At 46.3% G+C, this 19,443-nt stretch overlaps 2 protein-coding genes across 4 annotated transcripts in view; both read left to right on the forward strand.

The window, feature by feature from the left end:
* Positions 1-8,461, forward strand: part of LOC120318288 (diacylglycerol O-acyltransferase 2-like) — a 45,385-nt gene extending 36,924 nt beyond the window's left edge. Inside the window, 5 exon segments of the mRNA XM_039365705.1 lie at positions 2,203-2,407; positions 5,377-5,551; positions 7,106-7,128; positions 7,131-7,307; positions 8,141-8,461. Of these exon segments, the coding sequence (XP_039221639.1) occupies positions 2,203-2,407; positions 5,377-5,551; positions 7,106-7,128; positions 7,131-7,307; positions 8,141-8,295 (735 nt within the window). The 3' untranslated portion in view covers positions 8,296-8,461.
* Positions 8,462-14,562: 6,101 nt separating this feature from the next.
* UVRAG (UV radiation resistance associated) overlaps positions 14,563-19,443 on the forward strand; it is a 118,094-nt gene continuing 113,213 nt past the window's right edge. For 2 of the 3 annotated variants that reach the window (XM_039365702.1, XM_039365703.1), the window contains exon 1: positions 14,563-15,460. In XM_039365702.1, the coding sequence (XP_039221636.1) occupies positions 15,383-15,460 (78 nt within the window). In that variant the 5' untranslated portion in view covers positions 14,563-15,382. The remainder of the gene's footprint in view (positions 15,461-19,443) is intronic. The other variant, XM_039365700.1, reaches the window with a different exon arrangement.

Genomic DNA, 19,443 nt, shown 5'->3' on the forward strand with positions numbered 1-19,443 from the left:
AGCTTTCCCTTAGAGACCAAGAAATGAATGTCAAATGAACATAAAATATGCAGTTCAGAGGTGAGAAATGTAAGATCCTACACCAGTGGTTCTCAACCTGTGGGTCGGGACCCCATTTGGAGTCGAACGACCATTTCACGGGGGTCGCCAAACAACCCAGTCCGCCATTTCCCCCCCCTTTTCCTTAGCTGTGCTACTCCCTTTTATTCTATTGGCTTTTGAAAGCCAATAGAACAGACTCTCTTGAATAGAGTCTAATTCTATTGGCTTTCAAAAGCCAATAGGAATTGTCCAGGCTGTCTCTGCCCTGCTGAGCCCGCCAAAAGTCCCAGTCTGCAAACGGTGCTGCACCAGTTGAGTAGTCCTCAACTTATGACCGGTTGAGTAGTCCTCGACTTACAACCGGTTGGGGGGTCGCGGCATTAAAAAGGTTGAGAACCACTGTCCTACACAAAGGCAAAAAAAACCCAAATGCACAGGTACAGAATAGGTGGTACCTAGATCAATAGTAGCAACTGTGAGAGGAACTTGAAGTCCTAGAGCAGGGCTTTTCAACCTTTTCACCCATTGTGCCATTTTTAGGATATGGCAACATCTGAGTACCACCAATCGCCTAGCAAGGTGTCAAAAATTTGATGAACAAAAAAAAAAAAAAGGAAAAAAGTGATAAGTACAGGTAGTCCTCGACTTACAACACTTCGCTTAGTAACTCTTAGAAGTTACAATGGCATTGAAAAAAGTGCCCCCCAAGGCACAGCCGAGCAAGACACCTGCCTGCCCGCCCGGCCGTGCTCTTCCTCCTGTCTGAGGTTTTCATTGTTGTGAGCATTTCTGTTGAGGATTGGCAGCGCAGGTGGGGTGGGGGGAGGTGTTTGGTTTTTATGCGAGAGGGATCTGGGTGTTCTGGTGGCCAAGTACTTAAGTACTGTATGAGCCAGCTGGTACTTAAGTACAAGTGGGCAGTTGATGGCGATATAAACAAATGAACATTTTATTCAACAGTGACGCCGTGAGAAGATTACACAGAATATAAGTTGCTTTTATTCGGAGCATGTCAGCCATGAACAGCCAACCCCACATCTCTAGATAGAGTTCACACTAGCTGCTTTATTACGAGCGTCCTGAAAAATCACGCTAGGGCAGTGGTGGTGAACCCATGGCACGGGTGCCAGAGGCGGCACTCAGAGCCCCCTCTGTGGGCACGCGCGCCGTCGCCCCAGTCCTAGGCCTTCAGCTGGGTTTTATAAAACCTTTTCGCTTTAGGCCTCCACCGCCGTGTGCAAAAAAAAAAAAAAAGGTTCAATCAATCAGTCAATTTATGAGCCGAGGTGGCGCAGCAGTTAGGGTGTAGTACTGCAGGCCACTTTAGCTGACTGTGTTCAGCAGGTCAGCGGTTCAAATCTCACCGGCTCAGGGTTGACTCAGCCTTCCATCCTTCCGGGGTAGGTAAAATGAGGACCCAGATTGTTGGGGCAATGTAAATATATATATATATATATATATATATATATATATATATATATATATATATATACATACATATACATTGCTTACTGGTGTACACCGCTTAGAGAGTGCTTGCACTTAAAGCGGTATATAAGTCTCATAAATAAATAAATAAATAAATAAATTTCAACTTCTCGCAGGAAAAAAAAGATCTCGCAAAGTGGGAGTTGATTGACTGAACTTTTTAATCCCACCCAGTCTGCCGTTACCACTGCAGCCACGCCCAGCCAATGAGCCACACCCAATGGGCCACACCCAGCCAATGAGCCACACCCAATGGGCCACGCCCAGCCAATGAGCCACACCCAATGGGCCACACCCAGCCAATGAGCCACACCCAATGGGCCACGCCCAGCCAATGAGCCACACCCAATGGGCCACGCCCAGCCAATGGGCCACACCCAATGGGCCACACCCAGCCAATAAGCCACACCCAATGGGCCACACCCAGCCAATGGGCTACACCCACCCGGCACCCGACAATGCATAAGTGGGTTTTCGGTTGCAGTTTGGGCACTCGGTCTCTAAAAGGCTTGCCATCACTGCGCTAGGGATTTTATTTTCTGGTTGGGTCTTAATTATCGGGGGGAAACACGGTATGTGTCTGTGTGTTCGCGTGTGTGTGTGTGTGTGTGTGTGTGTGTGTTTCCATTTAACCCTGCTTTCCCCCCCCCCTTTCCTTCTCTCCTTCCCCAGATGATCAAAACTCACAACCTGGCCCCCAACAGGAATTACATCCTTGGCTACCACCCCCATGGCATCATGTCCCTGGGTGCGTTCTGCAATTTTAGCACGGAGGCCACAGGAGTCAGCCAGATCTTCCCTGGGATATGTCCGTACGTCACCACGCTCACGGGAAACTTCAGGTGGCCCATTTTGAGGGACTACTTGATGACTGGAGGTAAGGAAGGAGAGCCCGCTTCGTGTCGTCTAGCGATGCAGATTTGTCTCGGGAAGAGAAAACCCTTTGGTGTCCTGCTTCCGACAGATGAAAACTCTTCAAAGAACTGCGAGGCCTTGTTTACCTTAAAGCAGGGCTTTTCAACCTTTTCACCCCTTGTGCCACTTTTAGGTGATGGCGGCATCCGAGTACCCCCCCCCCAGTCGCCTAGCAAGGCGTCAAAAACTTGATGATAAAAAAAGGGGGAAAAAGTGATAAAGTAACAGGTAGTCCTCAACTTATAACAGTTCGCTGAGTGACTGTTCGAAGTTACAATGGCCCTGAAAAAAGTGCCCCCCAAGGCACAGCCGAGCAAGACACCCGCCTTCCCGCCCGGCGGCGCTCTTCCTCCTGTCCGAGGTTTTCATTGTTGTGAGCATGTCTGTTGAGGATTGGCAGCAGGGGTGGGGTGGGGGGTTTTTATTCCCCCCGTCTGCTGGGTGGTTGCAGCAGGTTTTGGTCACTTCACATGACCCTGGGACACTGTGACTGTCATAAATATGAATCAGTGGCCAAGCATCTGAATGTAAATCACAAGACCCTGGAGAGGCTGCAACGTTCCAGCTGATTGGTGCTTCTTCAGGGCTCAGCAGAAGTGCCAGGATCAGCGCCGAGCTCCAGCTGGAGCCTGGTGCTGATCCTGGCGCTTCCGCTGAACCCTGGCAGCCCTGCAGCTCCAGCCATCTCTCGCTCAGGCCGTCTCTCGCTCTGCCATCAGTTCAGCTCATTCCCCTCCCCCGCTACTACTTTTGTAGGATGGTCACGTACCACCTGCCAGGTGCCAATGTACCACAGGTGGTACCCGTACCACTGGTTGAAAAGCCCTGCCTTAAAGAATCTTTTTTGGAGTAGCATAGCATCGCCAGGTACATAGGCAAAGCCAAAATCTGAATTCCCCTCCCCTGAGCACATAGCATCAAAGCACAATTCCCTCCTCTAATTAATTGTCATAAATCACATTCCCCAATTAGTTTGAAATGTGGGCTTTCCCTCCAGCTCTCCAGCCCGGCCAATTCTTATCATCTCTTATTTCAATAACCTTGGGTCTCACACTAGGTTCAGCATTGTTATGTCTAGCTAAACCAGTGTTTCTCAACCTTGACAATTTTAAGGCATGTGGACTTCAATTCCCAGAATTCCACAGCCAGCATTGCTGGCTGTGGAATTCTGGGAGTTGAAGTCCACATACCTTAAAATTGTCAAGGTTGAGAAACACTGAGCTAAACTTTCATGCACATTCCTCCCCCCAGCATCATCTAACTCTAGCTCTAACTCTAAGAGTAAAACATAAGAAGAAAAGGGTTGCTTCTCCATCTGTTGTCAAAGCAAAAACATCCTATGTTAGCAGCGTTGACATCTTGAATGTGTTGGATCTCCTAAGACAGGGGTCCCCAACCCTGGCAACTTTAAGACCTGTGGACTTCAACTCCGAGAATTCCTTCAGCCAGAGCTGAAGTCCCCACAGGCCTTAAAAGTTGCCCAGGTTTGGGCACCCCGTTTTAAAGCGTGGAACTTGTAACTTTCTGAAAAGCGGTGTAATGTTTAATCTTTGTAACAGGGGTTGAGGGGGGGGAGAAGAAAAAATGTACACCGATAACTAGCCGATCTTGGTTGTTCTCAGGAAGACAGTAGAGCAAAAGAGTTTTGGGATGGTTAGACAGTAGAAAGACTTAAAAGCAAGAAAAAGAAAAATCAATTTCCAGAAAAAGGGTGGCACAACCATTTGGTTACTACATGGATAGTTGGGAGTTCTTGTTGCTCTCTGAACTGGGTTGATTTCCTGAAGACGTTTCGTGACCCAACTAGGTAACATCCTCAGTGCTAGAAGGGAGTAGGGTTTGCGGAGGAGGAGGAGGAGGAGGAGGAGGAGGGGGAGAAGGAGGAGGAGGAGGAGGAGGAGGAAAAAGACTGAGATCCTTGGTGCTCTCTGAGCCTGGTTGTCTTCTTGAAGACATTTCCTGACCCAACTAGGTAACATCATCAGTGCTAGAAGGGAGTGAGATTGGAGGAGGAGGAGGAGGAGGAGGAGGAGGAGGAGGAGGAGGAAGACTGTGGGATCCTTGGTGCTCTCTGAGCTTGGCTGTTTTCTTGTAAACATTTCATGACCCAACTAGGTAACATCATCAATGGTAGAAGGGAGTGTGACATTGGAGGAGGAGGAGGAGGAGGTGGAGGAGGAGGAGGAGGAGGAGGAGGAGGAGGAGGAGGAGAACAATGACTGCATGGTCCTTGGTGCTCTCTGAGCTTGATTGTTTTCTTGCGGAAGTTTCATTACCCAACTAGGTAACATCTTCAGTTGAGCACCAATTGAGAGAGAGAGAGAGAGAGAGAGAGAGAGAGATTGTTTTTCTTAATAAACTTAGAAAATGCCCTGTAATGTCGTTAATGCTGCAGTAGATGGCAGCACTTGCTCTCCTTGGCTGATCCTCCAAAAGCCAAGGAGAGGGAAACTGATTTAATTCATTTAGTGACCGTTCAAAGTGACAGCACTGGAAAAAAAAAAGGGACTTAGGACCATTTTTCACACTCACGGCCACCGCTGCACTCCCGTGGCCACACGATCAGAAACTCCTGTGAGTTTTGCCCCATTTTACAGCCTCCCTTGCTGCAGCTGTTAAGAGAATCGCTGCCGTTGTTAGGCGAGTAACACGGTTGTTAAGTGAATCTGGCTTCCCTCCCCCCCCTTGACTTTTGCTTGTAAAAAGGTTGCAAAAAATGACCGAATGACCCCGGGACACGGCGACCGTCCTAAATATGAGCCGATTGCAAAATGTCTGAATTTTGATCACGTGACCTTTGCACGTTGCAATGGTCGTAAGGGTGAAAAAGGGTCAGGGGTCACTAAAGGAACGGTTGTAAATGGAGGACTGTCTTTGTTTCCATTTTCTTGCCCCTAAAGGTTCTTTGTCTCTCTCTCTCTTCACGTCCAGGTCTCTGCCCCGTGAACCGCAACACCATAGACTACCTCCTGTCCCAAAACGGCATCGGCAACGCGGTCGTCATTGTGGTGGGGGGCGCGGCGGAGTCTTTGAACTGTACCCCGGGAAAAAACTCTGTGACGCTGAAGCACCGCAAGGGGTTTGTGAAGCTGGCCTTAAGACATGGGTAAGGAGAAGGAAGGACCCTCATTTGCCTCCCTGGCCAGCAACGGTGGCTCAGCTCTCTTCGTAGGCCTGAAAGCCAGCTGGGTGAATTTGGGCCAATCACCAGGAGACTGAGAGTTCTAGTCCCGCCTTAGGCCTGAAAGCCGGCTGGGTGACTTTGGGCCAATCACCAGGAGACTGAGAGTTCTAATCCCGCCTTGGGCATGAAAGCCGGCTGGGTGACTTTGGGCCAATCACCAGGAGACTGAGAGTTCTAGTCCCGCCTTAGGCCTGAAAGCTGGCTGGGTGACTTTGGGCCAATCACCAGGAGACTGAGAGTTCTAGTCCCGCCTTAGGCCTGAAAGCCGGCTGGGTGACTTTGGGCCAATCACCAGGAGACTGAGAGTTCTAGTCCCGCCTTAGGCATGAAAGCCACCAGGCGACTGTGAGTTCTAGTCCCGCCTTAGGCATGAAAGCCGGCTGGGTGACTTTGGGCCAATCACCAGGAGACTGAGAGTTCTAGTCCCGCCTTAGGCCTGAAAGCCGGCTGGGTGACTTTGGGCCAATCACCAGGAGACTGAGAGTTCTAGTCCCGCCTTAGGCATGAAAGCCGGCTGGGTGACTTTGGGCCAATCACCAGGAGACTGAGAGTTCTAGTCCCGCCTTAGGCATGAAAGCCGGCTGGGTGACTTTGGGCCAATCACCAGGAGACTGAGAGTTCTAGTCCCGCCTTAGGCCTGAAAGCTGGCTGGGTGACTTTGGGCCAATCACCAGGAGACTGAGAGTTCTAGTCCCGCCTTAGGCCTGAAAGCCGGCTGGGTGACTTTGGGCCAATCACCAGGAGACTGAGAGTTCTAGTCCCGCCTTAGGCATGAAAGCCACCAGGCGACTGTGAGTTCTAGTCCCGCCTTAGGCATGAAAGCCGGCTGGGTGACTTTGGGCCAATCACCAGGAGACTGAGAGTTCTAGTCCCGCCTTAGGCCTGAAAGCCGGCTGGGTGACTTTGGGCCAATCACCAGGAGACTGAGAGTTCTAGTCCCGCCTTAGGCCTGAAAGCCAGCTGGGTGACTTTGGGCCAATCACCAGGAGACTGAGAGTTCTAGTCCCGCCTTAGGTATGAAAGCCGGCTGGGTGACTTTGGGCCAATCACCAGGAGACTGAGAGTTCTAGTCCCGCCTTAGGCCTGGGTGACTTTGGGCCAATCTTTCTCTTTCAGGCCAACCCAGTGGTGGGATTCAAATAGGTGAACCACCGGTTCTCTGTGTGGATTCCACTTCCGGAAGTCCGTTCTGGGCCTGGGCAGCAAAAAATTAGCTACCAGTTCTGCTGAAGTGGTGCAAACCGGCTGAATCCCACCACTGGACCAACCCACCTCACAGGGTTGTGGTTGTGGGGAAAACAGGAGGAGGAAGGTGTGTCGTATAGGTGCGCTTCCTTGAGTAATTTGTAAAAATAAGAACAGTGGGCTACAATTTTTTTTTTTTAAAAAAAATCTTCCTGGTTGCACAAGACCTCAGGGATGTTGCCACTGCTGTTTCTTGGCAATTCTGATGTTGGTTTGCATTTTCTTCCTCAGGGCAGACCTGGTCCCCATTTACTCGTTGGGGAGAACGAAGTCTTCAAGCAGATCATTTTTGAAGAGGGAACCTGGTGCAGATGGGTGCAGAAAAAATTGCAGAAGTATAGCGGCGTGGCTCCCTGCGTCTTCCACGGACGAGGGGTCTTCTCCTCCAACAGCTGGGGGTTGGTGCCTTATGCCAGGCCCATCACTACCGTCGGTAAGTTGGAAAAGGGACACTCCCGTTGCCGATAGAGGAGAATATTGGTAGGCTCAGGGTTTGAACTGTGGGGTCCTTGGTGCTCTCTGAGCTTGGTGGCTTTCTTGGGGACTTTTCATTACCAAACTAGGTAACATCATCAGTACTATAAGGGACAGGGGTTTGTGGAGAAGGAGAAAGAAGGAGGAGGAGGAGGAGGAGGACGACGACGACTACTGTGGAGTCCTTGATGCTCTCTGAGCTTGGCTATTTTCTTGCAGACGTTTCATTACCAAGCTAGGTAACATCATCAGTGCTAGAAAGAAGTGGGGTTTGCAAAATGGAGGAGGAGGAGGAGGAGGAGAATGACTGTAAGGGTTTTGCTGTTCTCTGAGCTTGGCTGTTTTCTTGCAGACGTTTGATTACCAAACTAGGTAAACTCATCAATGCTAGTAGGACATGGGGATTTGTTCATATTCTAGTGGAATTCTAGCAGCGTCTGGATTATAAATAGAGAGCACCTCACTTTAGGGGCTAACCGAGGGTTCTTCCAACTTGGCCCTTTTATGACTTGTGGACTTCAACTCCCAGAATTCCTTAGCCAGGCACGCTGGCTAAGGAATTCTGGGAGTTGAAGTTCACAAGTCATGAAGGGGCCATAGTTCCCCCATGCTGGCTGAGGAATTCTGGGAATTGAAGTCCATAAGTCATGAAGGGGCCATAGTTCCCTCATGCTGGCTCAGGAATTCTGGGAGTTGAAGTCCACAAGTCATAAAAGGGCCAAGTTGGAAAAGCCCTGGGCTAACCTATCTTTCCATCACCTGTCACATCCCTTTCTCTCTTTTGTATTCCAGTTGGTGAGCCCATCACAGTCCCGAAAACCGACAATCCGAGTCAGAAGGAAATAGACTTTTATCACAACCTGTACGTACAGTCTCTGGTGAAGCTCTTTGACAAGTACAAGGCGAAATTTGGCCTGACAGAGAAGGAGACGTTGGAGATCAACTGAACGGCGACCATGCGACGGGTCTTAATTTGCTGGTGGGCTTGGAAACCGGTGCCAAAAGAGACTCTTTCTGCCAGTCCTATTGTTTTGTATTCTGCTCTGTGGAATTGGGGTGAAAGGAGCATGGATCTGTAGAGAAGATAAAGGAATATTGTCTTAAAAAAAAAAATTCAAATATTAGATCTCTCTAGAGCCAGTGTGACAGAGCTGTGTTGCCCCATTACAGAGGTAAATGAATCCCCTCATCCCACCTCAAGTGTCCACGGTCCGCCATTTGCTTTTCCCTCTGCTGCTCTTCAGGGACACCCAGATTTCCCTGGTTAAGAGCAGTGAGAAGAAAGCCAGCCATCTTTAGGCCAGTTCGAGGCCACCAAAAAAGCCATTACAATCCTGGGTTGTATAAACAGAGGCATAGAATCAAGAGCACGCGAAGTATTAGTACCGCTTTACAAAACCCCGATAATACCACACCTGGAATACTACACCTGGAATACTGCAGCCAGTTTTGGTCACCCTACTACAAAAAAGATGTCAGGACTTTGGAAAAAGTTCAGAGAAGAGCAACTAAGAGGATCCAAGGCCTGGAGACTAAAACATAGGAAGAACGGCTGCGGGATTTGGGGTTTGGCTAGTCTAAAGAAGAGGAGAAATAGGGGTGACACGATAGCAATATTCCGGTATTTGAGGGGCTACCACAAAGAAGAGGGGGTCAAATTATTCTCCAAGGTACCAGAGGGCAGGACGAGAAGCAACGGATGGAAACTGACCAAAGAGACAAGCAACCTGGAATTAAGGAGAAACTTCCTGACAGTGAAGATAACCAGGGGAACAGCTTGCCTTCAGAAATCGTGGGTGCTCCATTACTGGAGGTTTTTAAGAAGAGGCTAGACAGTCACTTGTCTGAGATGGTATAGGTCCTCCTGCTTGAGCAGGGGGCTGGACTAGAAGATCTCCAAGGTCCCTTCTAGATTTCTATTCTATTCTATTCTATTCCATTCCATTCCATTCCATTCTATTCTATTCTATTCTATTCTATTCTATTCCATTCCATATTTCTATCTATTCTATTTCTATTCTATTCTATTCCATTCCATTCCATTCCATTCCATTCCATTCCATTCTTCTATTCTATTCTATTCTATTCTATTCTATTCTATTCTATTCTATTCTATTCTATTCCATTCCATTCCATTCCATATTTCTATTTCTATCTATTCTATTTCTATTCTATTCCTATTCTATTCTATTCTATTCTATTCTATTCTATTCTATTCTATTCTATTCTATTCTATTCTATTCTATTCCATTCCATTCCATTCCATTCCATTCCATTCCATATTTCTATTTCTACTCTACTCTACTCTACTCTACTCTACTCTACCCTACCCTACCCTACCCTACCCTACCCTACCCTACCCTACCCTACCCTACCCTACCCTACTCTATTCTATTCTATTCTATTCTATTCTATTCTATTCTATTCTATTCTATTCTATTTGGTATAGATTTCCTGCCTGAGCAGGGGGCTGGACTAGAAGACCTCCAAGGTCCCTTCCAGCTCTACTATATTCTATCTCTGCAAGAGTGGTGAATGGAGACCTTCTCTACACAAAACTGGAACTCCACCTTTCACTTGGGACATGCCGTAGTTTCTCCTAAGCATGAAAAAAACAGGGAAATGGATAAGAAATGGAGGGGGGGAGGAGAAACATTGATTGTCACTGACAGCCCGGGTCCTTCTGCATTTAGTTTGGAATCGCACGTTCTCTCGTGTTGATCCTTCTAATACAGGGAGTCCTCGACCTACGACGGCAATTGAGCCCCAAATTTCTGTTGCTCAGAGAGACTCCTGCCACAGTTGTGAAGTGAATCGCAGCAGTGGTTAAGTTAGCCACACAGTGGTGAGATGAATCTGGCTTCCCCATTGACTTTGCTTGCCTGAAGGACACTGCAACTGTCATAAGTACATGCCAGTTGCCAAGCTTTTGAATTTTGATCACGTGGCCCTGGGGAGGCTGCAACGGTTGTCAAGGATGAAAAACGGTCCTGGGTCACTTTTTTTCCAGTGCCGTTGTGACTTTGAACGGTCACTTAAACGAATGGCTGTTAAGTTGAGGATTGCCAGTACTCTTTCTATCTTAGGGATCTCTGCGCATCTGGAATTTCAAGTGTTCAGAATAGATAGGATGGAAGCTGGTCCAACCCACCTAAAGCTACCACGGCACTTCATCCCTATGAGGGTGGCTTGAATCTCAGCTATGTTCTAGAGCTGCTGGATCTAATCAGTTCCAGACCACTTGGTTGCCTTCACACAAGATGCTAAGCTTTTTAAAAAACAAACAAACAAACCGAGGTTTTATGAGTTGTGCGAACCCAGCTTGTTGAGTTTGCTGATGGTTTGGGGTGTTGGGCAAACTCTACTGTATATAAATGCCCGGGAGAAAAACTTTTGTACAGGGGACGGTGGGTGGGTGAAGGGTGTGGGTGCCAAACCTGTTTTGTGTGGGGGAAATGCTTCTGTTTTGGATGCACAGACATGGTGGAGATTTTTTGATAGGTTGAGTTTTGCCTGAAATCTCTGCATTTGTCCTTGCTTTTACTGGAGTTTTTTTTTGGGACCTCCTGCAAAGCTTTGCCCATCCTACACATCTCAATAATATTTCTTTTACCTCCTTTTGCACCTTTGCTCTTAAAACCTCTGGTGCCTACAATTTCTTCTCGGCATCTCTCTTTCTCCCATTTTGCTCAGTTTGGTTAGCCCAGGGGTAGGCAACTTTGGCCCCTTCATGACTGGTGGACTTCAACTCCCAGAATTCCTGAGCCAGGCATGCTGAGGGGAAAGGGAGAGGTTTCCAAGCTGAGCCATGCTGGCTCAGGAATTCTGGGAGTTGCAGTCCACAAGTCATGAAGTGGCCATAGTTCCCTCATGCTGGCTGAGGAATTCTGGGAGTTGAAGTCCACCAGTCATGAAGGGGCCATAGTTCCCCCATGCTGGCTGAGGAATTCTGGGAGTTGAAGTCCACAAGTCATGAAGGGGCCAAAGTTTTCCCCATCCTGGCTCAGGAATTCTGGGAGTTGAAGTCCATGAGTCATAAAAGAGCCAAGGTTGCCTACCCTTGGCTTAGCCCCTTCCACCTCTGAACTCCGGGCCCCAATGTGATGAGGTTAACGTACGCTAAAACAGTAGATGGTTTAGCCATGCTTTATTGACGAGGAGTACTTACTAAGCCCTAAGTGTTCTCCAAAATTGGAGAACAAGTCCCTCAACGGACTCGTTCTTCAAAGCACCAGAAGGCAGGACAAGAAGCAACGGGTGGAAGCTCGTTAAGCAGAGATGCAACCTAGACCTAAGGAGAAATTTCCTGACGGAACCATCTCATCAGTGGAACAGCTTCGCTCCGGAAATTCTGGGTGCTCCATCACTGGAGATTTCCCAAAACAGACTGGACAACCATTTGACCAGGATGGTAGATAAGGTCTCCTGCCTTGAGCAGGAGGTTGGACTAGAAGACCTCCCAAGTCCCCCCCAGCCCCATGCTTTTATTGTTCTAAATCATGTGCAGGGTTTTCAGAAGCTGGACGTAAACCAAACGCTTCATTTTGGCATTGTTAAGAGGAAAAGGAGCAGGTTTTGTATAATTTTTCAAAAGAATGCAGAAATGCTGATAGGAGATTTTCTGCTCTGAGCAACGGGTTAGACCTCAAGACCTCCAAGTTTCCTTCCAGCCCTACTCTTATTCCTACTCCTACTCTACTCCATTCCATATTTTCTATTCTATTCCATTCTATTCTATTCTACTCTATTCTATGATTGATATATATGCGCTAGTTATCCGGCGTAATGTATTTCCTATTTCTAAATGTTTACACGTTGACTGAAGCTTTGTAGAGAAATATATTCAGAGCCAATCACGCTGACATGTTAATATATGTTTAAATGTTTTGCACTATTGTATGTTTAACCCTTAGCCTTCAAGTATTTTAATTGCCAATAATGACTGAAGCTATACATGTGCCTTTGTGTAATTCAGGTTTTTTTTTTTTCAAACTTGTCCACTTCAAGGTGTCTGAACTTCAACTCACAGAATTCCCCAACCAGCATGGTGGCTGGAGAATTCTGAAAGTTTAAATGTAGTCATCTTAAAAGTCAAGTTTGAAAGACACTGGTGTAATGCAAAAAGCCAGGGGCTTAATTAATTTCTAATGTTCTCCGATCCTGATCGTGCTACACATATATTCATTTATAAAAAATAAGACGGCTGCAGTCTGTAGACATTTCATGGAGTAGACTGAACATGGGGGGGTTGGGCGGGAAGATTTTGTATAAATTTATAGAAATAAACGTGAAACAAAAATACACTGGTTTACTGCTTGTTCTTTTCCTGGATTCGTTCTTGAGAGGTTTGGCCTGTAAACGACATTCTGCAGAGTGCAGAAAAGTGAGAAGCCAGAAACCAAAGGTACGGAAAAATAAAGATGCCTAAATTGAGTTTACACCAACAGAATTTATTATATCTCACCATAGTTTTCCATCCATCTCTTTTTTCAGTTTCGTCAATATATCACTTCATACATTGTTCTTTAAGCATTCTAATTTTGGGGGGGGGGGCTTTTATCAGTTCTATCCAACTTCAGCATTCTTGGTTTCCTCTTAGCCCAGCCTTTATTTACTTTTTTTAACCACAGGTTTCTGCATTGGTCATTAATCCAGCCACTTTAAGAAAGAATTGTGATTTAAAAATTGAGAAGATGGAGCTAGAAAAGTATATACTGTACATAAGACTGAATAGCCAGGACTGAACTGTGAGAAGTGCTCCTTGAAAATCTCCTTAATAATATAATATATAAGCAGGTGCTGCCTTCAGGTGGTTTGGTCAACCCAATGCCCCAATAAGACCATATCTAATATTTATTTTGCTTTATTTATTAGGCTATATAGTCCTCGACTTAAGACCACAATTGACCCCCAAATTTCTGTTTGTAAACAAGACAGTTAAGTGAATTTTGCCTCATTTTACAACCTATCTGGCCACAGTTGTTAAGTGAACCACTGTTAAGTTAGTAATGCAGTTGTTAAGTGAATCTGGCTTCTCCATTAACTTTGCTTGTCAGAAGTCACAAAAGGGGATCACGTGACCCGGGGACACTGCAACCGTCATAAATATGAGACAGTTGCCAAGTGTCTGAATTTTGATCACGTGACCAATGGGGATGCTGCAAGTGTGAAAAATGATCGTGTCGCTTTTTTTCAGTGCCGTTGTTAACTGAAAGAATCAGAATAGAGCTGGAAGGCACCTTGGCGGTCTTCTAGTCCCGCCCAGTCCAGATTCTATACCATTATAGTCACTAAAGTTTAAAGTTTAGTGACTAAAGGTCACTAAACAAATGGTTGTAAATCCGGGATTACCTGTACAATTCAACAGCGGCTATTTTCAAGGCAGATACACCTCTGAAGACATCTCAACTTTTTCAGGAAAGGCAGTACATTAGATACTCCGTTAAAGTAGAATAATATAGAATAATGTGGAATAATAATAATAAAAAATCATTAAAATAATGTATCTATTCCACATTATTCTATATTATTCTACTTTACCGTCACTGTTGAAGGCATTACAGAATCTGATAAGGGAATATCTCTGAAATGATAACCTAAAGTGGCATGAGTTACCTAGTTATTATTATTTAAATTATTTTGGAGGGCTTTGAGGATTAACTGTTGTTGGAAGAAAAATCTTCAGGATCCAGTCCAAGCCAGCAATAAACAAAATGGAGACTGCTTTAGAAAGAAGGTTCTAGTTTATTGAAGAGCAGAACCCCAACAGCACGTGGCTCTGGAGCACCTGATCCCGATTTGATGAGTACAAGGATTTTTATACAGTTTTACAGAATTTTGTAAATTGGAGGCTTGCTTTGTGTACTTTTGTGATTAGATTTGTTTAGCTTGTTTCACAAAGGTCAGCAGTGGGACTAAAATACTGCCTTCCTTGCTCTTAATCCTGTCAAACAAATGTAATTAATTTTACCCCCTTTAGTCTGTCTATTACCTCCATTGAGCTCTCTTTGTAAATCAACAGGCTTGATTCAATGTTTCTGCTTTTTACAATAACCAGGGATTTCATGAGTGAAAGTTTGCTTCTGTATTTCTTTTCCTGGGTTTTATTCTTGTGATATCATCATCCCTGATTTAAGCTGTATTTTAATTTCAGGGTATTTTTTTCTTGCACCAAATCACCAAGAGTTATGAGATGAAGCTGCTTTAAAAATAAACAGAAGCCAACAGAGCCCATCTTTATTCATTGTGCATTTATGACATTAACAAAAGTTCTTTGTGGTGCCTGCAGAAAAGCCACAAACATTTTAATTCCCTAGAGGCAACGAAATGCATGATGGGTGATAGCATCCCTCTAGTCAGGCTGGGCCCGACCTCCTTCATCTGTTGCTATGGAGATGCGCTCCCCCTCCCTCCGAGTTGCTTTCCTCACGTGACAAAACACAACCACGTGACACCTGTCCTCGGCTTCCCAACCCTTCACCTAGTTTCATCCGTCTGTCCAATCGCGAAGGGCGTCTTATATATTAAGGCCCGCCCCTTGTCAGGAGCACGCCGACCAATGAGGGGCGAGATACGAGTTTGCTGTCCATAGAGGCGGTGTTTCCAAATACACACGCACACGTATGAAAGCACCTCAGAAGACGGGACGTTCGGTTGGGCCGACGTGCGGAAGGACCAATGAGTTCGCGCGACCGCAACGGGGAAGCCCGCCTTCCTCCCTGTCGGGCCAATCAGCGGGCGGCGTGTTTCCGTCGTTCCGTCTTCTGGTCGCCTCAGCCGTATTGAAAATAACAGGGCTTCTTCGCGAAGAAGCGCGGGAGGCCTGGAGTCCTTTCGGAGCTCCCGGAAAAAGCGAGCTGGAGACTTTAAAAGAAGCCCCTGAGGCGGCCGCCGGGACCCTTTGGGGGCCTCGTCGTCACCCTTAACTCTTCCGAATCCGCCGGCGGCGGCGGCGGCGGCAGCGGTCTCAATGCGCACGCGCCAAGGCCTCTCCTGCTCCCGAGCCCGCCGGGCCGCCGCCGGGTCGCCGTCAGCATGAGCCAAGCCGCTGCTGTCCTGCCCCCGCCGGGTTCGACCTCCCGCTCATTGCATGTGGAGCTGCCGTCTCAGCAGGTCGGTTGTGCTGCTGCTGTTGCTGCGGCCCTTGAAAAGGAAAAGCGGGGAGGGAAAGGGTTAACGAGCTGCGGGAAGCGCGCACGTGAGAGGGGGCGGGGCCTGTGGAGGGGGGCTCGCTCCCTGGAATCACGCGCATGCGTGCACGCTCCTTTTCCAGCTGCGGTCCGGTTTGGCGTCTTCCGGGTGTCTGGGGGTCGAGCGCCACTCAAGCTTTTATACATTTGTTAGATCTATTTATCTCTCTTCTTCTTCTTCTTCTTCTTCTTCTTCTTCTTCTTCTTCTTCTTCTTCTTCTTCTTCTTCTTCTTCTTCTTCTTCTTCTTCTTCTTCTTCTTCTTCTTCTTCTTCTTCTTCTTCTTCTTCTTCTTCTTCTTCTCTTCTTCTCTTCTCTTCTTCTCTTCTCCTTCTCTTCTCCTTCTCTTCTCTTCCTCTTCTCCCTCTTCTCCCTCTTCTCCTCTTCTCCTTCTTCTTCTCCCTCTCCCTCTTCCCTGTAATAGTAATATTATTTATTACTATTTATTACTATTATTACTATATCCAATACTCCTTCCTCCTGCTATTTTCCTTACAACAAGCCTGTGAGGGGCTGAGAGCGAGCGAGAGAGAGACTGACCCAAAGTCACTCAGCCAGTTTTCATGGCTAAGGCAGAACTAGAATTCACTGTCTTCTGGTTATTGGACCAAAGTCATCCATCTGGCTTTCATGGCTAAGGCAGGATAGAACTCACTGTCTCCTGATGATTGGCCCAAAGTCACCTAATTGGGTTTCATGGCTAAGGTGGAACTAGAACTCACTGTCTCCTGGTGATTGGCCCAAAGTTAGCATCTGACTTTCATGGCTAAGGTGGGACTAGAATTCACCGTCTCCTGGTGATTGGCCCAAAATCAGCCATCTGGCTTTCATGGCTAAGGCGGGAGTAGAACTCACCGTCTCCTGGTGATTGGCCCAAAGTCACCCATCTGACTTTCATGCCTAAGGTGGGACTAGAACTCACCGTCTCCTGGTGATTGGCCCAAAGTCACCCATCTGGCTTTCATGGCTAAGGCGGGAGTAGAACTCACCGTCTCCTGGTGATTGGCCCAAAGCCACCCATCTGGCTTTCATGGCTAAGGCGGGACTAGAATTCACTATCTCCTGGTGATTTGCCCAAAGACATCCAGTTGGCTTTCATGGCTAAGGTGGGACTAGAACTCACAGTCTCCAGGTTCCTTAGACCAGCACCTTAACTACTGTACTGCTGTATATCAAAATGGCTCTGTTATTATTTTTTGGACATTGTGCCACTCTATAACACCTGTGAACCAGTGGAATTCCCCTAATTGTTTCTTTATGAAATGAATGAGTCCATTCTTATAAAATGCAACTGATTCAGTCGGCTTCCTCTTAAAGTGCACAATCTTATTTTAGATGAAATCGTTTTTTACATTTCCCCTCAAGAATGACTATGGGGAGGGGATTAAAACCTGCTGATTACTTGATCTGTATATGACAAAGGAGTTTGAGAACTCTAGGCCAGAGTGGTCCAAATGGTTTTCCAAGCTTCTAGTCTAGTGCGTTGTTTCAGCACAATAATCACATAACCCGTCATCAGAATAATCTCTTTGAAGAAACATAGTGGTGCAGTTTTTGTAAGGACGATCTTTTCCATGTTGATTTGTAATTATCTGACACAAAGAACCTAGCTCATTGGTAAAACAACAGTAATTTTAGCCAGTGGGGAATACAACTTAATGTGCTTACTTACACTTTTGGATTCTTAGTGTTCTCTGAGCTTGGTTGTTTTCCTACAGAAGTTTCATTATCCATTCACGAACGGATAATGTTCCCTAGCCTGGTAACAAAATGTACAGGAAAATATCCAAGCACAGAGAACACTAAGAATCAGTTTACACTTTATGCCTCCTAAGTAACATTTTCAGTACATGGATATAGTCCTTAAGAACTGAACTCTGCAGAAGAGCAAGGACTGATATGGTCTTAATTAAGCCCCAGAGAAAAGTTTATAGACCCCTTTAAAATATATGCTTCTTCACCTTACGCCAGTGTTTCTCAACCTTGACAATTTTAAGGCATGTGGACTTCAACTCCCAGAATTCCACAGCCAGCAATGCTGGCTGTGGAATTCTGGGAGTTGAAGTCCACATGCTTTAAAATTGTCAAGGTTGAGAAACATTGCCTTACGCCATCCCTCTACTTTTTTTTGTCAGATAATGAAAGTTCAAAATAATAAGAGTTACATAAAGCTTTCTCTGCTGTTGGTATTTGTTGACATTCTGGGAATGTCATTGTTTTTCAATACCCATGATAGCTAACTATAACTTGATTGCTTTTGTATGCTACATATGCCTTTGTGTCAAGTGGGAGGGATTACATTCCTGCTGCTAATTTTGTGCATGTAATCTATATACGTTTCACCTGCCTTACATTTGATGGAGCCATGAAAAGCTATTCCAAGTATTTAAAGATTTTAACTTGCCGAGCCTCTGACCATTTAATCGGCAGACATTTTATTAAGCTGAGGTAAGTAAAAATTAGGATCTTAATTTTAGCATAATTACTTTCAAGAGGCTGAGAAAGCTCATTTTAATCTGGCTGGTATTTGCCCTACATCTGTTACAGCTGTTGTTCTGGCGATGAGCTTGAATGCAGATCTGAAATCCATAAGTGCAGTTTAGAATGCAAGACCTGGCTTGGAAAAAAGTGTTTTCTGTCAGAAGTTGCAAGATAAGAGTATGGTCAAAAAAAACTGAGTGTCCAGTTCTGAAACCTGTCTGGTCACCTACCAGAATGTGTTTTAAGAGTTGGCTCAGTCAGACCAGCTATACAGGTGCTTAGTACAATGCTTGCTTATTTGTCGCTACTCTCATTGTGTTTGTCTGCTTGTACTCTCAGGTTAGCCCATACAGTGCATTCATTATACCGTAACAGTTTTTGAATCAAGATACCTAAATTTGCTAGCATAAAGAATGTGTAAAACAGTGGTTCTCAACCTTTTTAATGCCGTGACCCCCCAACCGGTCGTAAGTCGAGGACTACTCAACCGGTTGTAAGTCGAGGACTACTCAACTGGTGCAGCACCGTTTGCAGAATGGGACTTTTGGCGGGCTCAGCAGGGCAGAGACAGCCTGGACAATTCCTATTGGCTTTTGAAAGCCAATAGAATTAGACTCTATTCAAGAGAGTCTCTTCTATTGGCTTTCAAAAGCCAATAGAATAAAAGGGAGTAGCACAGCTAAGGAAAAGGGGAAAAAATGGCAGACTATGTTGTTTGGCGACCCCCGTGAAATGGTCGTTCGACCCCAAATGGGGTCCTGACCCACAGGTTAAGAACCTCTGGTGTAAAATATCCGGGATCCATTACTCTATGGAACTGAAACTGAAAATAGTGGCCAATTACTGTGTCCCTGCAGTGACATGATTGTGATTCCCAGTATTCTCTGCCAGCTTCCCACAAGCAGAGTCACTGGGGAAGCCAGTGGGAAGTTGGAAATTGCTCCGACTCTCATTGCTTTTTTGAGACGGTGTAGGTCAGTGATGGCGAACCTTTTAGAGACCGAGTGCCCAAACTGCAACCCAAAACCCAGTTATGTATTGTTGGGTGCTGGGTGGGTGTGGCGCATTGGATGGGTGTGGCCCATTGGGTGGGCGTGGCTGCGTGATAATGGCAGACTGGGTGGGACTAAAAAGTTCAATCAATTCCAATTTTGCGATTTTTTTCCCCGCAAGAAGTTGAAATTGATTGATTGATTGAACCTTTTTTTTTTGCACATGGTGGCAGAGGCCTAAAGCGAAAAGGTTTTATAAAACCCAGCTGAAGGCCCAGGATTGGGGCGACGGCGTGCGTGCCCACAGAAAGGGCTCTGCGTGCCACCTGTGGCATGCGTGCCATGGGTTCGCCACCACAAGTGTAGGTTCTCCTGCTTGAGCCCCTGGGGACTGGACTAGAAGACCTCCAAGGTCCCTTCCAGCTCTATTCTAT

This window comes from Crotalus tigris, unplaced genomic scaffold (genome assembly GCF_016545835.1).
Source record: "Crotalus tigris isolate CLP2741 ecotype Arizona unplaced genomic scaffold, ASM1654583v1 scf7180000020156.337934, whole genome shotgun sequence".
NCBI classification, from domain to species: domain Eukaryota; kingdom Metazoa; phylum Chordata; class Lepidosauria; order Squamata; family Viperidae; genus Crotalus; species Crotalus tigris.